Genomic DNA, 27,524 nt, shown 5'->3' with positions numbered 1-27,524 from the left:
GGGATTCCCAAGATTTTATTATTTTTAAGTAATCTCTACAACCCAACATGGGGCTTGACTTAGAACTCTAAGATCAAGAGTCACAGGCTCTACTGACTGAGCCAGTCTGGTGCCCCTGGCTTCATTTTTAAACTCAACATTGGACATTCAACTCTTTTCACATTGTATCATACCACTCTCCTCTCCATTATAAGGACCCTTGTATTACACTTGGCCCATCCAAATAATCCAAAATAATCTTCCCCATATTAACATCTTTAATCACATTTACAAAGACCCTTTTTCCCATGTAACATACATCTCACTGGTTCTGGGCGTTAGGATTAGAGATCTTTAGAGGCTATTACTCTGCCTACTGCAGACAGCACAGCATATAATTTGTGCATATTCGGCAATCCCTCTGAAAATTACTAAAATACAGAATATATTTTCCTACAAAACGGCATATATTTGTTAGATAAGTGTAGTCTACAAAGTCCTCAAAGGAGTAATCTAGGACATAGAGAAAGGGATGAAAGGGACAGCAACACAGGGAAAACACCTTTACAATAAATTAGGTACAGCCTTCAGGCAAAGAGAGTGAAATTTATATAGCTGTGATACCCTGATTCAAAGTAACTTTGTCATACTCCATAGTTCTATTACCAACCTTTTCTTAACAATAGTGCGAGCTATGTAAAAACAGATTCATGCTTACTTGCAAGTCATGAGTTCTCACAATTAGTAATCATAGATACAAACACCAACACGCTGCTTGGCACATTGTAGAACAAAGGAATCTGGAAATTTAAGTTCTAGTCTGATTCTGCCACTTACAACCTGCGGGATCTTCAGCAAGTCACTATTTCTGGGGCTATTCTCAGAAATTAAAAATAGGGATAATAAGTAGCTCCTGCCTGCAGGGTTGCTCTAAAGTAAAATAGAATATATAATTGCCAAGGACGTTCTGGGCCACTGTTACTGCTCCATAAAATGTTAAGTAGTTGCTATTGGGTGAGCTATGTCAGGAGCCTTGGGCAGCCAGAGAAAAGGCATCAGCGTAAAGCTGTAAATTTTTTGGTATTCATCCCAAAGAACTTGAATCAAACAGATACATAAAACTGGAGATTTTTTAAGAGTGATTGTTGCAACTGGATAATTAAATCCCGCTATAACATTTTACACAAATATTAGTTATTGTAAGATGCAAAATTCCAAAGCTACTCCAGTAATATTTTGACAAAATGTAGGATAGAAATAGTGTAACATGGTAAGAAAATTGAGCTCCCCTGTGAAGGGGCTCTACTGGGAAAGCAAGGCAAACAGAACAATAAACATCCCAAAGAGGCATCAATATAACCACACACAGTGTTGGCCCAAGGAATGATGGAGCTAAGACCAAAGGCAAACCACTTCTGGTACCAGAAGTTTTGAAGGCCCTTTATTTAGAAAACTGTGTGATTGTAAGGAAAATACCACGCGATCTCTAATTTCAGTCTTTGCAGAAGTGTACTGGATGGCTCTTCCTTACACTGGTAAATGGCGTCAGTCTGCACTGCTTTCATTCGAAATTTCCAATTCTCCTGCTTCCTCCTTTCCAGCTAAGTCATCAAAGGCTCCTAATTGCCATTTCCACCTGTAGTGAGAGGCTTTCCTAGGGAGTTGAGGTAAGTGGGCACTGGCCAAGGCTTAGGTACATCCATCCATGCTTCTTTCGGCTTGAATGCTATATTCTAAATGCAAGAGATTATAAGATAGCCAATTTGAAAATAGGTGAATTGAAATTTTATCTAAGCTTGACATTGTCTCAAAGGATCTTGGGTGAATTTGATGTATCACTAAATATTTGGAAGTAGCACTTTTTTAAAATTTTTATTTTATTCATTCATGAGAGACACACACAGAGAGAAGCAGAGACACAGGCAGAGGAAGAAGCAGGCTCCATGCAGGGAGCCTGATGTGGGACTCGATCCTGGGTCTCCAGGATCACACCCTGGGCTGAAGGCTGGCGCTAAACCGCTGAGCCACCCAGGAACCGCCAAACTTCTAATCACTTCTTAAACTTAGAAATAAATAAGGTAAAACAAAGTCTGCCTGAACCTTCTTTCCACAGTAGATACATAAACTATCAGAAAATCTTAATATTGTAGAGACAATATCAAGAAAAACAAAAGTGATGCTCTCTTTTTCACCTACCTTATTTTTAAAAAGGGAGAATGGGAGCACATGCTTTTTCCAGCAATATCCAAAGTGTACATTCTTTTTTTTTTTTTTAATTTATTTATGATAGGCACACAGTGAGAGAGAGAGAGAGACAGAGACACAGGCAGAGGGAGAAGCAGGCTCCATGCACCGGGAGCCCGATGTGGGACTCGATCCCGGGTCTCCAGGATCGCGCCCCGGGCCAAAGGCAGACGCCAAACCGCTGCGCCACTCAGGGATCCCCCAAAGTGTACATTCTTGTCTGTTCCGTAGTACAATACCAATTAGGCTCCATGTACTTCACATGAAAGTGCATTAAGGGGATGGGTAGACCTGCACCCAAACAGCACTAATCCTTTGCTGGGGCTTTAACTGTCTACCTCATATTTTTACCTGATTCAGTAGCAGTGAAGTCCCTTTAAAACCGAGATTACATATAATAAAAGCTGTTTCTGTGTCTAGTAAATGGATTATAGTTAAAAGGGCACTCCCAGGATAAAAAAAATTCTCTAAACAGAAGAGCTCTGTAGGACAAATGATTTCCCTAAGCACTGTTCATGGAAACATTCTTCCTGTGATTAGGCCTTGGATAAGGCTGGGGTGAGACATTTTCTTCTGGCCCTGCCTAACTTTTTGGTGTTTAGTTTTAATACACTGGGCATCAGTGAAATCTTAGAAGGGAAGACCTTCTTCATTAACAAATAGACCAAATGCCAAACTATTTCAAAATGAGAAGATGGCTATAGAAAAGCAGAAAGTGAAACAGAAATCCAGAAGTGAAAGTCCTCCAGTAAAGTTACCAATGTAAATAATATGTGATTATTTACCAGGAGACCCAGCAATAAACAGGAAGTCTGCATCAGAATTATGTAGAGCAGGAGTCAACTACAGAGAGTGAACCTTTCTTTTTCACTCATTAATTTAGTAAGTGTTCTTTGAGAATCAAGTTTGGGTAAGAGACTCTACCAGATATTATTAATAAGAGGAACGTAAAGGAAATAAAAATCTTCTGGTCCATGTCATCTAGAACTTACAATCTATTTAGGGAAATACGTCCCTTATGAAATGAGTAATGATAAAACAAAGCAAACCAGCAAACCAGGGCTGAGTTCCAACAGAAAACAGGGAAAATAAATGGATAGAAGGTCTGCAAAGGCAAACGTAAATTTGAACAGTCCAAAAAAGATCTTACAGAAAGGGAAACATGTAAATTTTACCTGAGTTCAATAAATCACTTACTCATATTCTAATGCAGTTGGTTCACACACACATACACACACACGCACCTCCCTGACAGTACAGAAAAGCGAAAAAGAGAAACATGTATACACATAAATTAGCCTAGTACAAACAGTGCTAAAGATGCACAGGAAAAGAAACTCTGAAGCAAGGATCCCTCGGGAATAGCCATAGTCCAATTCCAGAGGACACATGAACCATTGAGGAGAGGAGCCCAACACAGAAGCAGCAATAAAACAACACGTCTCAAAAGCAAAAATTCAGCGTATGGCCGCTGAAATTTCCTCTCACACCTTTTCCCAGTTTACCAACAGAAGAAAAATCTTATTAAAATAAGATATTTGCCATGGGATTATTCCCAAGTAGTTGGCAGACTGTTCTAACTTCTTGGAACATTCAATTTAGTGGGTTGTTTTTTGTTTGCTTTCATTTTTTTTTTTTAACTTTAGCCATGAAAACAAAGACTATCATGAAAGACCCTTGTTTGCCCGCTACTTTGAAAAAGAAAAAACCTTCACCATAGTTCCTCAAAAGACTTTTCTCCCACTTGTATTCTATTTTGAAACACATTCAAATCACAGGCATGGAGTTGAATATTTAGCAAGGGCCAAGAATAAACCCCAGAGCCACCAATGGCAATGAGAACTCCAACAGCCTTGAAGCCTGACACTAATTTACTGAGACGCATCAGGAGCTCTTGGGAATGAAGTGTCTGCTAATTAGGCCACCATGAACAGATTCCTAAACCTTGACAAAGTTTTTCCAAACATCTGATGAAGTACATTGATTTATGGGCTGTTCAGGTAAAACCTGAACAGATGGTATCTTTTAATAATAATTGACACAGGAGTTTGTTAAGGATTTCAATCTTTAGGAAGCATACAGCTTCCTTTATTTGCAGAGGCAAACAAAGGGAAGAGTATGAGTCACCTACCTTATCTTTGTCTTCCACAACATCTGCCAAAACATCATCTGGATCCAGGATCCCTCCATCTGTGTATTCTAAGTGATGAATCTTCACCCAGTAGCCAGGATCCTACGGCACAACAATCGACAAGTGTCATGACGCAAACTTTTTTTTTTTTTAAACTTTTTTAAAAATACATTTTAATTTAAAAACTAAGTGGACTCATTAAACATATGTTCTAGTAATGAATGAAATGTGTGAACATCACAAATAAATGTTACCTCTATCTCGATAAAGCCTTTCACATTTTTATCCTATTTCAGATAAATACTTAAAGATACTACTTCATCAATTATCCTGGAAGGTAAATTGCAATGCAAAGATAAAGTGCCACAGTTATTTGAAAAGCATATTCAAGAGATATTTTATGACTTCAAATCCCAACAATACTTGTGGGGGAAAACCGATCTTCTTGAGGGTACTCTTTGAAACGGGATTAGCAATTCAAACTGAGAGTCCCAAAGCTGTAGGTGGGGGGCGGGGGGCGGGTGGCAAAAGGCAGAAATCTTTGATGGCAATCGTTGTCACTTTAGAATCTATCAATGGGATGGGGTAACCCCTGACCTCTTCATCTTTCTAAATCTCCACACTCCAAGCATGTCCTCAACTCCAAGATTTCAGATGACTTATAGAGCAAGAGCTCCACACAGCATGGACTTGAACTGTGTTTGGAACTGAACATGGAGTTCAGTGACCTGGAATAGGGATTTAGTAGATTTCCAAGTACTATTTTAAAACCCTGCTGAGGAATATAAGGCTTAAGGAAAACAATTATTTTCTCAATTTGATATGTCACTACATACTCTGATGTTAGAACTCAGAATTAAATGATGTAGCTCATTGTTACATATGTATTGCCTACTTCCAGTAAAGATATGAAGGTCAATCAGAATAATGAGACAAAAACATGAACCAATGAATGAAGAAAAATATTAGCAACTTTATCAGAATACCCAAGCTATCATCAATTTGGCTGACTCTTAGAAAGCTTCTCAGAGTGGGAACTTTTCTAGCTGCATATAAAGCACACAATAAAATGTGCACCAGTTTACAAGAAGAGAGGGAAATTCTTCTCGGAGAAAGTGCTAAGCCTTTACCATAAGAATCTTTATAAAGGATAAGAACTAACACAGCCCATAGAATTCAAGTGCAATTTTACAAAAACTAATAGAAATGATTGTCACGCAGGCTCTTCCTTACCTGTCCCCCAATAAAAGGCAAGGACCTATTATTAAAGTAATGCTTTTAAAACACCTATGCAAAGGGCTACTGAAATGTGGCCCAACTACATAGCTTTTCAGTAATCTGACTTGGTAAAGTCATAGGCTTAAAAAATCCAAAGAAATTCTCCTTAGCTAGGCCTCTGACATTTCAAAATTGTTTTCTATAGAGTATCTGAAGAGCCATTCCATGTAAAATGAAAGAAATTTCTTTGCTTCTAATAATAGACTTACAGGTGGAAACACTAATGATCAGGAAACTTTAACTACCTGATTCTCTTGCCTAGAGAGATCACAAAGATATGAGCAGACACTGTATAACCCGGTAAAAAAAAGCACAGCACACCCATCAATCAGATTCTTTAATCACAGACCTTTACTAATTCAAGATGATTGTGCTATAAAAAGGTAAGCTAAGTACAATAGACTAAATTCTAAATAAGGAGAATATTAGGGTAGACAAAGCACTATGTAACAGTCACTGGACCATACAGAAAAGAGACAACTCCCTCAGTAATCTTTGGGAATTCAGTCTTTTGGCTACGGCCATGCCACAGGCAACGTATTATTTCCAAATATACCCAGGACTTCTAATTGAAATCTATAGGGTATTACGTTTTCCTCGAAAAATTGCCTTCTTACAAACAGAGTTCAATTTAATTAATTTCTATTAACATCCATTGAGTTAGTTTTTGATATTCTACAGCACTAGAGATGAAATCTGGTGATTCTAACCATTGTTTGTAAAAGGTGATGTATTCTAAAGAGTTTGCTTTTTATATATATATATTCAATTACTTAAAAGCAGACATTTATTAAGTTGTCTGCTTTTTTCTCATGCTCAGTTTGTAAAACCACATTTTATCATCTAAGACTGAGGTAAACAACTACCCCCCACACTGCTACGGAAGTTAAAGTGTGCCTATTCTCCTGCCTCGAGGTACGAACAGAGAGGAGCAAACCAAAGACTGATTTAAAAGAGGAAAACTCAGGAGGTAACAGGGGGCAGGATCTGATCAGTAACAAAGGGAGGAGCAGACAGGTGGCAGCACGATGGAGCTGTTAAGTCACTAAGCGTTCCGCTATCATACATACTTGCAGGATCTAAGACCTTCTGGAAAATAAGACCTGGGAGTTGGCACTACAACATTTATCTAATTGTCTAATTGTGATTCAAAGGAGTACAGAACTTAAGTCTTACAGAACTAAATCAAATAATAAACTTATTTTGAACGTTTTAGAATCATAAACTCAATCCAAAAAGAAATTTTAAGTGAAATACATGGTACCAGAATATAAACAGATGGTTTGCAATTCTAACATCACAGTCTCACATGGATAGTGCCATTTTATACGCTCCAGAAAGGAGTAGACTAATGATGAGCACATATTCAACCCTGAACAAAAACAGACAAGCTATATCAAAGTAGTCTCAGTTAATATTTTACATGCCCAAGGGAGGTAAATCAACAAACATAGCACGTACCAACTGTGATCTTGTCCCTATGGTATTTTGGCCATGGCACTATAGATCACTATAAGAATATAAATACAATATTAGCAGCTGACAGCCATTATAAGACCATAAATTTACTCTGACTCCTTTATGTACGTAAAAACTTCAACCATTACCTTGCAGTCAAGATTTTGCATTTAATTTACTTAGTTTTATTACCACCAGGAATAAAACTGATCAAACATGAATAGATGTTCACATATGTGTTTTGTTTCACACAATTAGTCACTTGGAAAAGTTTACGTTTTTTTTTATTTAGGATAGTGACATTAATTTACCTTTCTTTTGTACAAATATCTGTAATATGTAAAACTTAAATTATTTTGAAAATATCTCTAATAAAGGTGTTATACAGTATATCTTATGACTTACACTCCTAGTTTCTTAAAGTATTGAAAAATAACATATTGTTTCCTCTATTTCTGATAGTATCTTTTCACAAATTTTTAAATAACACACAGTTAACTTAAAACACTACTGGAATTTTAAACTTAAAAATAGCCACAAGGATAAATTGGAAAAGGGAACAAAAACGAAGGCATTATGGAAATAAGACAGTTTGATAGAGAACTTATAATGATCAATGTAGAAACCGTTCCAAAGAGGCACTGATGTTAGCAGCAATAAATGTCCTTCACTATGAGTAGATGACATGAAATTTGACCCTACTATCTTAGAAAATCTCCACTGGCCAGAGTTCCGAAGAACAATAATCTTCCACCTGCAGTATTGGGAGAGGTAGCCTGGTAAGCCAGAGACTAAAGTGTTATTGACTACCAAGCACTGAGATTATGTCAATAATCAAAATAAGGAAAATCTGGATGTTTTTAAGCAAAATGCTTCTTGTCCAAAAAGAGAAAAAAATAGCCTGCAAGGACAGCTAAGCTCAAAAGTGAGGGAAGCACTACAAAAGAATAGCCAAGGTTGGAAGAGAGCTGTGTTTATCAGTGTTGGCCACTTACAGAGCTCAGTTTTGCAACTGGCTTCTTGATGACTTTATGTTTTCATACAAATAATCCTACTGAATTTGGTGGAATATATCCATAAAATGAGATTGGACCATTTTGATCATTGATCATCATCATCATCATCATCATCATCATAGCAGATAACTTCAGGGGTTACTATAGGCCAGATGGTATAGGTACTGTGATTTTTATATGATTAGCTTGTTTAACCTCAAAGAGCCTCATGAAATAGTTTTAAGTCCATTTTATAGACAAGAAAAGAAAGGCATGGGTAGGTGAACTGACTTACCCAAAGTTAGATGCTTAATAAATAGCAGAGCCAAGGTGTTCTTTTTTAGCACAGAAAAAAAGTGTGTGTGTCTGTATTCTAAATTTTAAAAATTAACAAGAATCACAAGTACCTAAGAATAAGGCAGGGGATCAGATCCATCTCTGTTGCTACTAAGTATATTTATCCTGGCAAGTCCCCATTACTCTGGGCCTCAATAGTAAACATGGAGGCTCTCTAGCCTTCTGCACAATGCAGCATATGCAAGTCCAAGTGTAGAGGACACAATAGGGCAATAATAGAAGGCCCAAATCTTTCCCTAAGTGTGTCCAGTATTTTACAGGTGAAAGAAGCTCAGAATATAATTTCTCACAATCATGGAATTAAAGGTTGGAGAGGCAATGGAAAAATATCTTCCTGCCAAGAGCACACAGGAAACCTGGGGCATCAGAAATTACATAGAGGATTATGAAGTTTTCCATCCATGCACATTTTAACTACTTCTATCATACTCCTCTGTGGTTATTCTTCTGTCCACTCTGGACCAAAAGAGAATAAGATGCCCCAGATTTGCACCCTGAAAGGAGATAGTAATCAGAACTGGTCTAGAGACTGTTTGGGGCAAGAGTCTCTGAATAACCAACCACACACAGTGTAGGGAGAAAACAGTTCCTGAAAATGATGCCTGAGCAAAGCCTAGCAGAGCAGCACTGACCCCTGAAAGGATAGAATTAACCAGAAAAGGCAGTAATAAATACTGAGATTATGAGCTGGCCCTGACTTCGACCACTCGTCCAACTTCCTGAAAAAGATTAACCAATGGAAATTTGAGAAAAGGGTATGAGAGAAACATGAGTTGATGCCATTTAATCAAGTATGTTTATGAGGAACTCAAGAACTAGAATGGCACCAAGGGTTTTTAAATGCTGGGTTGAAAGTAATACCCAATAAATTAACAGAATTATAAGCCTCAATTTATGATGGTGAATCAGTCCATCTATAAATTTACTCCTAGCTTTAAAAATCTATGATCCTACCAAAAGAAACTTGAGATAGCCATACCAACATCAGATGAGGGAGACTAAGAAACATTACTAATGGTAAAGGGGAACATTTCATGATGACAAAAGGGTCAATCCAATGTTAAGAAAACAATCCTAAACCTATGTACCTGATAACATAATTTCAACATATATTGACAAGATGCACAGATTTAAAAATAAATAAGTGAATAAAGCAATCCACCTAACCATAGACAAGGGTTACTGGAGAGAAGATTGGGAGGAGGATGGGGTAAATGGGTGATGGGTATTGAAGAGGGCATTTGTTGTGATGAGCAGTGGGTGTTGTAAGTGATGAATCACTAAATTCTACATCTGGAACTAATATTACACTGCAGGTTAACTGAAATTTAAATAAAAACTTGAAAAAGAAAAAAAATCAGTGAGACTTTTGATAGGAAACAAAGATATAAATCACCTGACCAACACAACTAATGAACTGACCTTATTTATATTCCATACATACATTATTCTGTACCCCCAAGATACTAGAAAATACATTCTCTACAAGTATGTGTGTAATTTATAACTAACTTCAAAAGTCTGGAACCTTTCAGAATATATTCTCTGACCAAAGCCAAATGAATTCTGGAAAGATATCTTGAAAATGCTGGCTATTGGAAATTAGGAAATACATTTCTGAATAATCCATATATCAAAAATAAAGGAAATTAGAAAATAATTTTTAACTTACAATAATTAAAACAACTAAAAAAATTATGAGATGCAGCTAAAGCAGTGCTTAATGGCAAATTTATGGCCTTTAGTGCAAATATCAGCAAAAGAGAAAAGCTAACTTCAAGAAGCTAGAAAAAAGAATAGCTAGTCAAATCAAAACACAAAAGGAAGGGAATAAAGAGCAAAAAAACAGAACAAAGTTGGTTCTATGACAGGCTTGATAAAATTGACAAATACCTAGTAAAACTGATCAGAAAAAAAAAATTTCCACTATCAAGGAAAAAGGCAAGCAATACCATCATAGTTCTTACAGATATTAAAAAGACTTGGTAAATATTCAGACCTATAAAATTGACAATGAACAAATTCTTTGAAAAATATAGCTTACCAAAACTGACAAAAAATAGAAAACTACAAAGACAATTAAATTTTAAAACTTTCCCATGAAGAATCAGATTCAGATCACTTCACAGAAAGTATCTTCCTATTTTAAGGTAGAAAGAGTGTCAATCGCATACATACGTTTCTCAAAATTAAAAGAGAAAAATGTTCCCATCCCCCTTTTTATGATGACAACATAACATGGATACAACACCTTACAAGGATATTACCAAAAAGTTTAAAATTTATAAAAATTTTCATATGGATACATAAGCAAACATCTTATATAAAACATAAATCGAAATTCAGTGATATATATATAAAGGAAGATATATCATGAGCAAGAGGGATTTATTCCCTTAATGCAAGAGTAGTTTGAAATTCAAAAATCAACTGAGCTTATTCACCAAATGAATAAGGGAGGAAAAAAAGGATAAAAATTAGATGACGATCACAATGGATGCACTTGAATGGTCACCATCAATTCACAATAAAAAGTATTTTAGCAATCTCATGACATAACACTGTGAATCTCAAAGCATAACACTGATCAAAAAAGAGCCAAATACAAAAAAGTACATATTCTGATTCCATGAATAAGCTCAAAAACAGACAGAATTAATTCACAATGTTAGAAGTAAAGAAACTATTCACCCCTTGAGAGGGAAAGGGCCATGAGTACAAAGGAGCACAATGGGGCTTCTGGAGTAATGTTCTATTTCTTGATGTGTGTGCTGGCTGCACTTATTTGTGTACTTTTCTGTAGGTATGTTGTACTTTAAAAATGTTTAACATAAAGGGGTTCTTGGGTGGCTCAGTCAGTTAAACGTCCAACTCTTGGGATGCCTAGGTGGCTCAGTGGTTGAGCATCTGCCTTTGGCTCAGGGCATGATCCTGGGGTCCTGTATTGGAGTTCCACATCAGGCTCCCTGTAGGGAGCCTGCTTCTCCATGTCTCTCATGAATAAATAAATAAATACAATCTTTAAAAAAAAATAAAGTCCAACTCTTGACTTCACCTCAGGTCATGATCTCAAGATTGTGGGACTGAGCCCTTCATGGGGCTCTGTAGTAGGCATGAAAACTACTTAAGATTCTCTCTCTCCCTCTGCCCCTCCCACCACCACCACCCCAGGCTCCTGTGCATGCTCTCTCTCAAAAAAAACCGCCACATAAAAATAAGAACTTTCTGCTTCAAAAAAATGTGATTTCTTCTTTCAACTGAAATGTGTATTTTCCCTTTACACATGACCATTTCTACAGTTAAGTAAATGAAGACCACTAAAAAGCTGTCTACAAGTTTCCTTAGAAGTAGAAGGACAAATCTTTAGGCAAATGAAAGAAAGGAATGTAGAAGTCCCAGAAGAAAGGGAGGCCCAGTTAACCAACCAACAGAAAATGTAGCTCACTGACCATCAATTATTCAAAACTTGCAAGATCCAGAGAAGAGATTTAATGAAACCACAGGCTTCAATGAGTCAACAGTGTGACAAATATGTTAAAAATGTTACCAACATCTCTGGCTATGATAATAGTATTGTGTCCAGAACAGAGTAAGTAATAATCTCCTCCTATGCCAAGTGATCACCCACACTTAAAGTATTTTTTTTTTCAAAATTTAAGAGAAGATCATTAACAAATGAGAGAACATCAATATGGGGATGGAGTTAGGCCAGCTCACTGGTGGTAAGACATGATTTACTTTTGTTTAAACCAGAGAACACACAGGAAAACATGTTTGCCAATTTCAAACATAGTAGAACCACAGTTTATAGGGCACTGAGCTCTTCAAGCTATCAAAGACAAAGATCTCTTATTAAGATCATCCCTGATAATCCATCAGGGAGACAGCATATCAGAGACAAAGTCTCTCTCAAGTCCAACATGACTTGCTTTTCAACCAGGACAGGCAAATTACTGCATTTTTAGCTAAGTACCAGCTAAAGTGTGTGGATTATGTTGGAGACAACATTCTGTGAAAAATGCTTATCTTAAATACTTAAAATCATACTCAGGCCAGAGACAGACTCACACTACAATAAACATAAAGGAATTGAGATGAGAGGTAGTAGCAGAGTCATTTTGGGTTTCCTCTGCAATACATGCTCATGGCTCATGTAAGTCGAATTAGCTACACTACTCAAATTCTTAAACCCCTGTTTTTCTTTGGTTGAACTTTTATAGGTGAATTTCTAAAAGTTAAATGACTATATCAGAGTCCCACCCCAATTAAAAGGCTGCCATGCACAGGAAAGATCTAGCTTGCTCTGTATGGCTCTGGAAGAGTTACATAAACAATAGAGAGGTATACTGAATCACAGCATAAGAAAGATCTTTCAGAAAGAGCTATGTAAGAATGGAGTGGGCTGTATGGTAAATAGTGAGTTCTTCATTCCTGTAAGGAGTCAAGTATCTTGAGCCTTCTCTCAAGGAGGTTATAGGATAAGAATTTTGTGATCCTAAAGAGCCCTTCCAACTCTGAAACCTACAACAGCTAGAGCCTCACAGCTCCTTTGGGCTTTGAACCTAAAGTTAGAAAACTCTTCACAAGAAGAAATCTCTGCTATATCATAATAATGTTCTCCAGTAAGGAATATAGTTAATGGTGTTAATAATAGCATAGTATGGTGACAGATGGGAGCTACACTGGTGGGCATAACGTATTGAGTTGTTGAATCACTATGTTGTACACCTGAAACTAATGTAACATTGTGTGTCAACTGCAATTCAGTTAAGAAATAAAAAAAAGTTTTCAGAAGTTCAGTGTAATTCCACAATTACTATGCAACTCCAAACAGAAAGTCTGAGCAAAACGCCAAATTTTACATTTTTCAATCTATCAATTATTCTTGTGTCTTGCTTTGTAACCTGACAATTCACTAATTTATAGTCTTTAAGAAAAAGGGTCTTCTACATCCAAAGTAGCAGAATTACTCTGATAGAGGAACAAAATAAAAGCATGAGAATTTTATATTACTTACATATAAACGGCTAATTTCTCATTCTAAAACAAGTCCTTCCCACTCTTACCCCCAAATGTGGGGTTTTCAATCCTTGACTAGTAAATCTGTTAAGTTAAAAAAACTCAGAGGAATTCACTGGCTCACAGACCATCTAGACCAGCTCTCCCATCTTATTGGAGGTGAAGGAGACAACACAATACACAAAGATTAAGCCATAAAGAAGGTTGTGGCTGGTTTGTGATACATTATCTTCAACAAAAATAGTCTCAGTATAAAAGTACCAACAATTCCAGGATAAATTTTCAATTTTATTCATAATCCAAATTCTGCTGATACTACAAATTATCCTTTTCAAGCAGAGGGAAAAAAACTAAGCATCAAGGCATATACTTCACTTTCTAATTCATATTATCAACAAAATATTTTAAAAGAATGTTAATCACCTCATGTCATTTTTCATTCAGCTTTATGAGGTAACCATAATCTCAGCAGTTTTCTTTGTGTAAAGGACTTTAAAGGTTCATTTTTCATTCTGGAATTAACCTAAACTTTTTGGAGATAGAAAAAAAAAATGTCCAGATACCTAAGTTATTTCTTTTCAATGAAGGGCAATTTTTAATTATTTTCAAATCTACTATCTACACCTTCACAGCACACTCTCTTTACAAGACTGTGGAAATTTCCTTTTTCTATGGATCTAAGTGTTAAATGTATAAAAGCATAAACCTTATTTAAACCTTTAGGATTAAATACATTATAATCTTAAAATCAAAGTTCTATCAGGAAAATCAATGTTAAAGTCTGAAATTAGCAAAAATTGCACTTGTATTTAATTCATACATCTATTTCAAAAGTTTCTCAGTATGAAACATTTCCAAAACATTAAACCATTACTAATTTAGTAATGCTGAAATCACATTTCAAAACAATTTTAAAGAAAACAGCTGATTTTTTTAATCCTGCTTTCCGTTAATTGTTTTCAGTGAAATTTTATAGTCCAAAGACCTGGATGCCAAGGTTTTAGAAGCCTGTGTGGTCCAAAGGAATGCAAAGCCTACAGCCAAAGAATGGAAGCAGTCATGTCACCAAGGAGAAGGATAAGCTATATATTTTTTTAAATTTATTATAAAACCCTAGAAAGTATTTTGCTACAAAATGAATTTTAATAGGACTTTGAGAATACAAACTCATACAATTCAAACCTTACTTAACACAGCCAATTAAATCCTAACATTCTTGCCACTATGACGCTGGCATCTGTGTAAGGTAATTCCAAAGAATAGCTTTGACAGATACTGTTAGTTGTGTATCTTTATGTATATGTATGAATAAAGGAGGTTTAAAGCATTCCACAGGTAACCACTATGGCCTCTAGATCTTTACCCAAACACAAAGTTTTATGCTCCATCACTGAGGAAATTATGACGTAGAAAAGAAAATTTTAATTTACATCAGAAGAGGTACTGCTGGCAGGGTTTCTCCTGTGCAGCTCTAAGAGAAACATAAAGGCCTCATCAACTTTATTCCTGCTCAGTGTTTATGAAACTTCTTTTCAGCAGGGCAGTAATAGGAATGGTGAAGGATTAGCTGTCTCTGACAGTTTTGGGATACTATTACCCACTACTATTAACCTTGTTTCTCTGACAACAGGGCCATTTCTCCCAAATGCTATAGATGGATGGCTGGTGAAACTAAAAGGAACACAGAAAGACAGGTAAGGAAGCAGGAAAAGCAGAGCTCCAGTACTCCCTGTTCAGAGCATTTGAACCAAGCTACCCTATCCAACCCAGAAAGCAAGTAGTGATGTTTACAATCAGCCCTCCTCCCCAGCCACTCCTCATAGGCCGTTAGGGGAATGTGTGCCTCCAAAATGAGGGATACAAGAAACAAAAGGACCCACCAGAGAAGATATGGGAAAGGAATTCCCACCAAAAAAACAGTGATAGCAATTAATATCATAGTCAGGCAGGAGTTCAGGAGGCAAGTGATCTTGATAGGATCAGAACAATGAAGAGCTCCAGCAATGTCATCAAGGAAGCATACAAAAAATGTTAGATCTTATGATAGTTTTAAATCTCAAGAAATTGGCACTACAGAGTCATTTTATACAACTATTAGGAGAGAAAAGAAAGCATGAGACTCAAAGAAGACTAAATAAAATAGATTAGCTCCAGGAAAACAAATGATTGCACAACACAGGAAGTAATCATAATTACTGGCTCAAGAGTAAACAATATCTGTATGGTTACTGTAGTGAAAACACTGAATATTGGGTTAACCAAAAATTCCAACAATTCTGGACAACTATGGGGGATAAAAAGTGAAGAAGGTATAAGAAAGTTATAATTTTCAAGTACCCTAATAGGATGTAAACAGATTGATGAATAAAGGGCTAGTAGTAAGTTTTTATCTACAAATAAAATAAGCTTCTTAGAAGCTTAATGGTGGGAGTGTCAACAAGTCACTGTTTTTAGTTATGGGCCTTTTAGCACTATGTGACTTTTCAAACTAGAAATGGGCAAACTATGGCCCACAGGCCAAATCCTCCCATCATCTATTTTTGTAAATTTAGCTTAGTGAAATGCAGCCATGCTGCTTTCACACGACAATGGCAGAAGTAAATAGCTGTGATGGAGATCATACAGCCCACAAGGATAAAAATACTTAGTATCTGGCCCTTTACCAAAAAAAGGTTGCCAACTTCTGCTTTAAACTATACGCAAGCGGCGCCTGGGTGGCTCAGTTGGTTAAGCATCTGCCTTTGGCTCAGGTCATGATCCCACGTCCCAGACTGAAGCCCCAGATCCCAGCTCCCTGCTCAGCGGGGAGTCTGCTTGTCCCTCTCCCTTCCCCTCCCCTCTTGTGTTCTCATTCTCTCTCAAATAAATAAATAAATAAATAAATAAATAAATAAATAAATAAATAAAATCTTTAAAAAAATAAATCATGTCTAAGAGTTACTTTGATTGTAAAAATTGTGGCCCATTGTATTTTCCAGAAGCAACGTTTAGGCATCTGTTTTAGTCTATTTGAATGTTAACTCCTCTCTAAATAAGCATTTGCACAGTCTTAACTCTTTGACTTCAGAAATCATCTTTTGACTTTGATATCATAATGTCAATGAAGTGTATTTAGGGTCCCCCAAACTTTCCCATCCTTCCCTCTCCCAATATTTTTATTCAAACATATTTCCTTGAATGGCTACTTTTATCTTTAATGAAAAACTTTTATTTTTATTTCTATCACCTGAAGACTGAACCTCTCCACTCCTCAGAGTAAAAGAGGACATCACAGTTCCTACTCTTCTCTCCCTCTGCCCTTTTACTTTCCATATCCGTCATATCTACCTTTACTTTTACATTATCAAAGTTGAAAACATTTACATTCCCTTCTGTAATGATAACCATACTTTGTCTATAATTTGATTCCACAAGTTGAAAGCCAATGGCCAGTACTGACAGTTATGGCAGCCAAAAGAATAGTGTTCCCTGACAAACCAAATAGGAAATGACTGTCTGTCATTTCCTACAGTGCTAATGTCATAACCCCTAAGTCATTCAAACAAGAACGTTCAAATATGTTCTCCTTGTTACATCTACCCTTTGCCAGGAATTATGTTAGGGTACTCAGATATATAAGCTATAAGGATTGAGCTCAATATCAAAAATGTGTAGTAAATTATTCCAAAATATACTTTTATAATATTTCCTATATGTAGTATATATACAATTACATATATGTGTATATATATATGAATGTATAAACACACTATATATGTATATAGGATCACAAAAACGCAGGTGGATATAATCATTCAATAGTAAAACAAATTATGCCCAACTTTATATAGGCAAGAAATAATCATTCTCTTTGAGAATGAGCATGGTTGCTTTTGATAGCAAAGTAGAAATATGCTATTAAGTTTTCTAGGATAATTATAAATGCCTGGTATCTAGAATATGAGAAGTCCTTCATATAGCCCAATAGTAATATAAAAGGATACTAGTTATTTCCTATTCTTCCTAGAACAAATTACCACTAACTTAGTGCCTTAAAAAAAAGTTTTTATCTTAATAGTTCTATAGGTTTTAAGTCTGATGTAGGTCTCACTGCACTAAAATCAAGTTGTCAGTGGAGCTGAATTCCTAGTTTGGGGTCTTTAGGGCAAAATCCTTTCCTTGGCTGTTTCTAGCTTCTGATGGCTTCCCACATTCTTTGGCTAATGGCCATCCTCCTACCTTTAAAGCTAGGATGGCCAGCCCAATTTGACTTCTTCTGTTTCCTTCTTCCACCTATTAGAACTCTTGTGATTATACTGGACCCATCAGAATAATGCAGGACAACCTCCCTATCTCCAAGTTAACGGACTAGCAATCTTAATGCCATATGCCACTTTAGTTCTCTTTAACTATGTAACATAACATGTACACAGCTTCTAAGGACTAGGAAGACAACTTTGGGAAGCCATTATTTGCCTAGCACCAGGGTCAAATACTGTATATTGTCTTTTTTTTGTTGTTGTTTTTAAGAGGTCTTAACAGCTCTATTACTCCAAATTAGAAACAAGTAAAAACCAGGGTGTTAGAAGACCCATCTCAGAGTTGTGTTTGGAGTGAAAAGGGTTATAATTTAGGTTAAGAAACTAGGAGACACATCTTCAGAAATTTTCAGTGTTAATTTAGAAGACTAGCCTTCATGAAATGTTGGGTCACATTCAACTTTTAGCCTAATATTCTAGGGAATGTTACCCAAGAGCAACATTAGTTTTTAAACAGCTCAAGAAACAACAAAGATATAAAATCGAGATTAAAAAATCTAGGATTGAAATAAAATCTAAAATTGAGTCAGTGATAATTTAAAGTAAGTCAAACAGTAATCTGAAGCACAGAGACACTAACCAGTCAGAACAGATTCTAGCTAAGGAAGGCCAAACTGATGTCACCAGCCAGCTACATCAGCCCACCCATTTGACCCCTAGAGCCACATTTACCAGTAGGAAAGTATTTTCAGCCAAATTTTCTCTTCTCTATTCTGCTTACTCAGTCCTTTCATATTGTAGAAATGATTAGATTGCCTCCATAGTGAGTAATGTTTCATAAACTTGGAAGAAGACTTATTTTATACCTCTTTCCACAATGGACATGGAAGCTTATCATCAAATCGTCCCTTGCTTTCCTTTTTCTATACAAGAATAACCAAAATTTTAACTTTCTTCAGGACTACCTCATTAAGTATACTTTTTCTCATTTTTCTCTGAAATTTTTACAAGTCTTTTACATGCTAAAAGGCAGGGTCCAAAACATAAAAAGCACAGTTGAAGTCACAATGGGAATATCAAGATTTTACTACAAAATCAATGCCTTTTCACTCTTTGCGACTCCCTGTGGAAAGCAGGAGCTGACAAAAACAACACAACACCACCACCACAAATAGGTAATACTTGGAGTTCAAGAAAATATAAGATACATGGAGAATCAGAGGAAAAATTTATAGGATGTATCAAAGCAGTGATTTGGGAAAATTTATAGAATTGTAGTTTAAATATTAGAAAAAAAATAGATCTAAAGTCAATTTAAGTTTCTACTTTAGGAAACTGGGGGGTAGGAGCAAATACAAAATAAACAGAAAAATTACGGCACAAATCAATGAAATTGACAAAGAGTAATCAATAGAGAAAAATCAATAAATCCAAGTTGATTCTTTAAAAAGACCAATTAAATTGTTAAAGCCTCTAACTATGCTGAGAAAAAAGAGAGGACTCAAATAACTAATACCAGAAATAAAAGAGCGAAGATCCCTACAGCTCCTATGGATATTAAAATAATAGTAAGAGAATAAAACGAACAATTCTATGTCCACAAATTTGATAACCTTAATGAAATGGACCAAGTCTTCCTAAGACACAATCTGCCAAAACTCACACAAGAATAAATACATACATACATACATACACACACACACACACACACAGAAGAAATACACAATATGACTAGGTCTGTATCTATTACATTGAATTGATCATTAATAACCTTCCAGAACAAAAAAAAAATAGGCCAAGATGGGTTCACTGGTGAATTGTGCCAGCCATTTAAGAAAGAAATTATACAAATTATCTTAAGAAATTATACAAATTCTCTAAAATCACTGTCAGAGGATAGAAGCAGAAGGAATATATCTTTAGTCATTCTGTGAGGCCAGCATTACCCTAATATTAAAATGAGACAAAGACATCAAAGAAAACTAGACCAAACTCTCATGTGTAAAAATCTACAACAAACTATTAGCAATTTGAATCCAACTATGAATGAAAAAAACTGTACACCACAACCAAGATTTATTCTAGGTATGCAAGGCTGGTTTAACATTCAAAAATCAATTAATGAAAAAACAAAACAAAACAAAACAAAAAATCAATTAATGTAATCCATTACATCCATATGCAAAAATCACATGATCATATCAACAAATGCAGAAAAAACATTTGATAAAATCCAACACCCCATTCATGATAGAAATTCTCAGTAAATTAGGATTAGAGAGGAACTTCCTCAACTTCATAAGTAATACCTACAAAAAAAAAAAAAAAAAAAAAAACCTACAGCTAACATCGTACTTGGTGGTGAGAAACTGGAAGTCTCCTGCTAAGAGAAAATGCAAAGTAAAGATGTCCCCTCTCACCACTCCTTTTCAATTTATCCTGGAAGTATTAACTAACACAATAAAACAAGAAGAGGAATTAAAAGGTATACGGATTAGGAAATTCAAAACAAAACACATTTTGCTCACATAGGACATGACTGTCAATTCTTTCAAATTTTCTACATAGACCAAGCAAAAAAAAAAATTCCTGAAACTAATAAGTTATTACAGCAAAGTTGCATAATACAAGGTTAATTTACAAAAGTCAGACACATCCCTATATTCCAGCAATGAAAAGGTGAAATTTGAAATTAACACTATTTACACATTAGCACTCCAAAAAATGAAATAGTTAGGAAAAACCTAAGTATGTACAATGAAATAGGAAAAACCTAAGTATGTACAAGATCTACATGAGTAACTTTTTAAAAATTTCTGATAAATGAAATAAAAAAATATATTCTTTGTTCATAGATAGGAAGACTCAATATTGTCAAGGTATTAGTTCTTCCCAATTCAATCTACAGATTTTCAGTAATCTCAACCAAAACCCCAGTTAGTTATTTTGTGGATATTGACAAACTGATTCTAAATTTTATATGGAGAGGGCAAGGCCCAAAATAGCCAACATAACATTAAAGAAGAAGAACCAAGTTGGAGGCCTACAACTACCCAAGTTTCAGATTTACTATAAAACTACAATAATCAAGACAGTATGGTACAGGCAAAAGGACAGATCACTAGGAAAGGATAGAGAACCCAGAACTAGAATCACATAGAGTCAACTGATTTTTGACAAAGGAGCAAAGATAATATAGTTCATCCTTCAGCTACACAGGGGTTAGGACCCCAAATCCCCATGCAGTTGAAAATTCACATATAACTTTTGACTCCCCCAAAACTTTACTAATAGCTTACTGCTATTGACTGTATACGTAAGCAATAACAGTCAACACAAATTTTGTATATGTATTATATACTACATTGTTTAAGGCAGATAAAAAAGTTAGGAAAACCCTAAGAAACAATACATTTACAGTACTGTGCCATATTTGTTGAAAAAATAAGTATATAAGTAGACCCATGCAATTCAAACCCATATCGTTCAAAGGACAACCGTGCAATGGAGCAAAAATAGTCTTTCCAACAAACAGTGATGGAACTTGTCATCCACATGTAAAAAAAATTAATCTTGATACAGACCTTATACGCTTCACAAATAGTAACTCCAAACAGACCGTGAACCTGAATATAAAATACAAAACTATAAAACTTCTAGAAAATAACACAAAAGAAACTCTAAAAGACCTTGGGTATGGCAATGACTTCAGATACAACATGCAAAGGATGACCCATGAAAGAAATAATTGATAAACGAAACCTCATTAAAATTAAAAACTTTTCATGGTCTTGACATTGTCTTTTGTAAAAAAGAGGACAAGTTGGGGTGCCTGGGTGGCTTAGTCGGTTGGGTGTCTGATTCTTAGTTTTGACTCAGGTCATGATCTCAGGGTCATGAAACTGATATCCACACTGGGCTCCACACTCAGCAGGGAATCTGCTTGGGATTCTCTTCCTCCTCTTCTGCCCCTTCCTACCTCTAAAAATAAATGAATAAATCTTTTAAAAAGAAGACGACAAGTCAAAGACTAGGAGAAGATGTTTGCAAAAGACAGGTCTGATAAAGGAATTAGCCAAAATACACAAAGTACTCTTAAAATTCAACAATAAGGTAACGAAAACTTGATTTAAAAAACAGGCCAAAAACCTTCACAGTTAACAAAAACTTGATTTAAAAAACAGGCCAAAAACCTTCACAGTTACCTCACCACAAAATATATATAAATGACCAAAAAGACATGAAAAATGTTCCACAGCATGTGTTGGGGAAATGCAAATTAAAGCAATGAGCTATCACTATATAACTATTAGAATAGTCAAAGTAGCAATATCGAATGTTGACAAAGATATGAAACAACATGAAATATCACTCACGAGTGGGAATGTAAAATGGTACAGCCACTTTGGAAGATAATTCAGTGGTTTCTTACAAAACTAAACATACTCTTGCCACATGATTCAGTAATCAAACTCCTTGCTATTTGCCCAAAGAAGTTGAAAACTTAATGTCCTTGTGAAAACCTGCACATGATGTTTGTAGCAGTATTGTTCATAATTGCCAAAATCTGGAAGCCACCAAGAGGACTTTCAGTAGGTAAATGGATAAACTGTGATACACTGAGACGATGGAGTATCATTCAGCACTAAAATAAGCTATCAAGCTATGAAAAGACATGGAGAATCCTTAAATGCATATTACAAAATGAAAGCCAATCTGAAAAGGCTACATACAATATAATTCCAATGTCACATACATTCTGGAAAAGGTAAAATTATGGAGGCAGTAAAAAAAGAACAGTGGTTACCAGGGGTCAGGACAGAGGAAGGATGAACAGGAAGAGTACAGAATTTTTAGGGCAACGAAAATATTCCATATGATACCATAATTATGGATATACATTCTGTATGTTTAGACAGAAGTGTGACAACACTGAGAATGAACTAGAATGTGAACTATGGACTATGGGTGATTACTGTGTGTCAAAGTAGGTTCATCAGTTTGAACATATGTACCACTCTGGTAAATGTTGATAATGGTGGAGGCTCTGCATGTGGGGGAGAGGGATAAAATCTTATGGGAAATCTCTAACTTTCCCTCAATTTTGCAGTGAACCTTAAACTGCTATAGAAATGTAAAGTCATATTTTTTTTAAAGCAGATGGCTCCCAAACACATCTCTACCAAGATTTATTATTGAGATCCACTATGTCATCTCAACACAGATGCACTAAACCTATAGGATCAAAACTGAGCACATTACCTTTCACATCCTAAGTATTTCTTTTCACAGTGAGCGGCAGACTTTTCCAGTTCTGTGAGTTGCGAGTCTAGCATCCATCTATACCCAACTCCCTTACCCCTTTTAATACAACCACAAATTCTGTTGATTCTTTTTTCTAAATCAACTTCAAATCTATCCACTTTTCCTCACTTCCACAACTACCTCCCAGTAATTAATCACCATCTCTTGTCCACACTCCAGCAAGAGTCAACTAACAGCCTGCATCTACTCTCTTTACTTCAAATACTTTGTGGCCTTCCTAGGATCATGTGTTTAGAGTTCTACTACTGCTTCAATCCAAGAAGCTCTTCTTCCTTGCCTGAAATGACCTTTCTTCTTCCTCTCCCTATTTTAAGCTTAACCATCATTTCTCTAGGCCCAACTCAGATACCTCTTTACCTTATATATAAATCCTTTCCCAATTCCCCAATCAGAATTAATTTCTTCTCCTACCATGCCCTTATGTTACCTTGTTCACACTTTGCTCATATAGATTTCATTTTGCCTCCATGATCAGTTGTTTGTGTATTTCATTCTCAGGTGTATGGACAAGGTCTTCATCATCTTAATATACTCTATCACTTCCCCACCCAAGAGCCCAACCCAACATTATGATTGCCATATGTGTGATATCTTACTTAGATGTAAGACGGATGGTTAGGACCAGAGTAAGTTCACAAAAGGAAAATATACCAGTCAACAACAGAAAACAGTCAACTGTTATTCAGTAAATAATTACTGAACAGACAACTTTTGGCTCTTTGTAAGGACCAACTCACAGTAACAACATTAAGAGTTGCAACCTCACACATATTGCCCAAGATGTTCCTACAGTGTCCCTGACATCCTGTAAAACTTAGTAAGAAATATGCCAATTCACAGCAATGCTAAACCTTATTTATCGCAGTAATTTCTACCTCCTTGCAATACAGCTTTATTATGCACATATGAAAATTACCAGTTAGAGGTTGCAAACTGTTTCATCAAAAAAAGAACTTTAACCAAATTACTTCATTTTGCAGATAAGGAAACTGAGGCCCAGAGTAGTTGAAACTATTCCCTGAAGTCACAAAATGGGCCAGTAGCAGGGCCAAAATTCTAGCACAATTTTCAAGCGTCTGGGTTGAATGAGTTGGCACTTGATGATCTGCATAAAATAGAAGGGGTCATAGACATGGATAATTGGAATGGCTGGAATGTTTCATCTACCAGTTGAAGAATGTGGCTCACTGACTCCAAAATATATAAATAAATAAATAAATAAATAAATAAATAAATAAATAAATAAATAAATAAATCTGCCATTGGGTGTGGGGCCACAGCTCCGAACCAGATGGCACAGAAGAGTCATGCCAGGAGGAATATCCTTGTTCTGTTGGCAGAAACCTTGTAAGCCCTTTTAAGAGGAGCCAAACAGCTGCAGGGTGGGGCATTCCTTGACAGAACTCCACCTTCCATATGGTCAGTAACCACAGCCTATCCTTCAAGGCTATACCAACACCTTTCACAAATTTTATCCTTTTTAATCATTTTTTTAAACCGTAAAGTAGAGACATTTTGTACTTTTTCAAGAATTTTAAAAGCTTGGCTTAAAGAACAAAGTCAAAAACTATCAAGAAAGTCACAGCCATACCCATGATTAACACACTGTAGGGTACTGAAAAGCCACTCCCCCAAATTCTTAACATTTCTAAATCAGTACAAACATTTTCTCCAGTCTTCTTCATAAGGGCAATGAAGAAGCAAATGGAAATTGAACCCAGCAAATACTTACATCAAATATTTACATTTGTCAAAGTTCCTGTTAAACACAAGGCTTTTAAACTCATGCCCAATAAACAAGAACAAGGTAAGAGAAAGGGAGGGACCTAAAATATACTGATTAGTGCCTGGACTGCCTCACGCTACTTCCTCCCGTTCACATTCGCTGATGAGCACAGGAGACAAATTCGTGCTACGCCTGCTCTCTGACATTCACATACCTAACAAAACTATTATCAGGAAATACAGCCAAAGGACTAGGCCCTGCTAATGAGTCCAAATTCTCAGAAGCTATTTGCCTTCAGTTCTTTGGAATGGATTTTGTCAGAGCCAGTGTATGCTTATAAGGAAAGTTCCTTAAAAATCAGAATCAATTTTTAAATGTAGAAATAAAAATATCCCTTCATTGTAAGTGCTTTTGTACCGTGCATTACCATTCACTATCATGTCAAACAGGAAAATCCACATTCTTCACTACATTAGAGCAATGATCAAAAGTTTGCCTGTAATAACTAACTTGCAGGCAGAATGGCAAGCACTTAGTTATGCCCCAGCTGCTGAGACTTTTATTTGCTGATGTATTTGCAGACCACAACTTCCACAGCTCATTCGGTATACACAAATAGATATTCCCAGATGAAATCTAGGTATTTCTCCATTTCTTGAAAAAAAAAAAAAAAAGTCTACCATCTCAGCACAAGCAACTGATGTTTTGTTCCATATTCAATTTTATCACCCCAGACATTTTCTGTCTTATCATCTACTTTTAAGATTTGAATAAAGAAAGGAGACTCAGGATGTAATGCACAACATGAGGACTGTAGGTAAAAATACTGTATTGTGTATTCGGAAGTCAGTAAGAGAGTAGATCTTAAAAGTTCTCATCACAAAAATAACTTGTAACTATGGTGACAGAATAGACTTACTGTGATTATTTCACAACACATACAAATATTATGTTGCACACCTGAAACTAATATATCAATTATATCTCAATTTAAAAATCAAGATTCTCAGAATAAAACCTCTCCCTTGATATAACTAACCAATGAGCACATTTGAGACAGTAATAAGGTTAGAATATCAAAGCAATAATCTTAGCCTCGGATTATAAATCAAAGAAAAATCCCATCAAATTGGGGACCCTATTTGAACAAAATAAGTTTGTCACATTTGAATGTTGGAGGAAGAGTTATTATTGTTTCATATGCACCATTCATTACTTGCACACTTAAAGATATTTTTTTCCGACTTTAGCTAATGCACACTTGTCAAAACAACACTTTGCTGAGGCTCCATTTCATTCTAGAATAGTGACACTGCATCTGACCACTAAAACTAGAACTGGTAAAAGCTTAAGTTCCACATTAATAAATTATTTTTTTAAGATTTATTTATTTGAGAGAGAGACAGAGAGAGAGAGAAACCACGCATGAGCAGACCCCCTGTTGAGCATGGAGCCCTACACAAGACTGACTCCAGGACGCTGAGATCATGACCTGAGCCAAAATAAACAGCCAGATGCTCAATCAACTCAGTCAAGGGTACCCCAATAAATTATTTTAAAAACAATTCCTATCTACTATGTGTGAAACATTCTGGTAGCTACTGTGTATATAGTGAGATTAGTCTTCACGATAACCTTTATAGGTAAATATTACTAACACTTCTACACGGATGAGGAAAATAAGGCTCAAAGAGGTAGTAGACCTCAGAGAAGGTCCAAGAGCTAGTAAGTGGAAGAACCACACCTGGAATTTACAAGCCCAGGTCTAACCCCACATTTCAAGTATTTCACCCCTTGCCCATCAGACTTCACGCTTAGATTTTAAAATCAGAACAAATTAATTAGAGAAATGATTTTCTTCATTTGGTAAAAATCAGTAGACCTAAGAGATAGAGTTTAGCTTCCAGAAGTGGTTAACCTTAACCCTTCTGTTTCACAGCATAGATGTAAGTTGAGCAATAAGTGCTGGCACCATAACAGAGGACAGGAGTGACGTGTTTGCCAAGACAGTATTGAAATTCAGCAGAAGGTTGTCTCAAGGTAGAGCTCAGGATAAGCTATTGAGAATGAAGATGAGAGAAACTCTTTCAAGAATGGCAGGATGAGCACAGATAGGCAAGAGATTTGTGAGCCAACAAGTAGGGCCAGACTAGACAAATGGTACTAAGGTTACAGCTCGTCCCACTTACTCCCACAAAGGTAAATTCCAATAAGGAATGAATAAAACAAGGCTAATGTAAAGATGACAGTTTGCTTAGTTTTGGCGCTTTGAGAAAGGAGAAAATATAACAAAGCTCTGCTTCATGGTCAATAGGGTTAAAGTATGAGTGTAAAAAAAAAAGTATGAGTGTACATATCATAACACAACCTATGCAGTTAGAACATATGTAGTAGAGCAGCAGACCTCAAGTTGGTCCACAGACTCGTCAGCATATCCCAGATCTTTTCAGGGAATCCAGAATGTCATATCTACTTCTGTAAGTATAGATTTGCCATATAGGCTATGTTGCCCTTGGGACTGATATTGGGTAAAACTGCTGGTGCCTTAACAAGAATAATGGCAGGGGCACTAAACATTGTGAATAGTCATTTTATTATCACACCTCCCTCCCAGCTTTAAAAAAAAAAAAAAAAAAGGCAGTTTCACTGAAGGACTAGCATTATAAATTTTATTGAATCTCCTCTTTTGAATATACATCTCTGATATTTTGTGTGACAAAACAGGAAATATGAATAAAGCCCTTCTGATAGGAAAAGAAAGAAAAAAAGAAAAG

The 27,524-nt window shown here is 35.9% G+C and overlaps 1 protein-coding gene across 4 annotated transcripts in view; it reads right to left on the bottom strand.

Moving 5' to 3' along the window:
* PARD3B (par-3 family cell polarity regulator beta) overlaps positions 1-27,524 on the bottom strand; it is a 980,882-nt gene that overhangs the window by 834,911 nt on the left and 118,447 nt on the right. For all 4 annotated transcript variants that reach the window (XM_038585495.1, XM_038585493.1, XM_038585496.1 and 1 more), the window contains exon 2: positions 4,355-4,456. In XM_038585495.1, the coding sequence (XP_038441423.1) occupies positions 4,355-4,456 (102 nt within the window). The remainder of the gene's footprint in view (positions 1-4,354; positions 4,457-27,524) is intronic.

Source organism: Canis lupus, chromosome 37, assembly GCF_011100685.1.
Source record: "Canis lupus familiaris isolate Mischka breed German Shepherd chromosome 37, alternate assembly UU_Cfam_GSD_1.0, whole genome shotgun sequence".
Taxonomy (NCBI): Eukaryota; Metazoa; Chordata; class Mammalia; order Carnivora; family Canidae; genus Canis; species Canis lupus.
The sequence above is the reverse complement of the archived record's forward strand: the minus strand, read 5'-3'. Positions and strand labels throughout refer to the sequence as shown.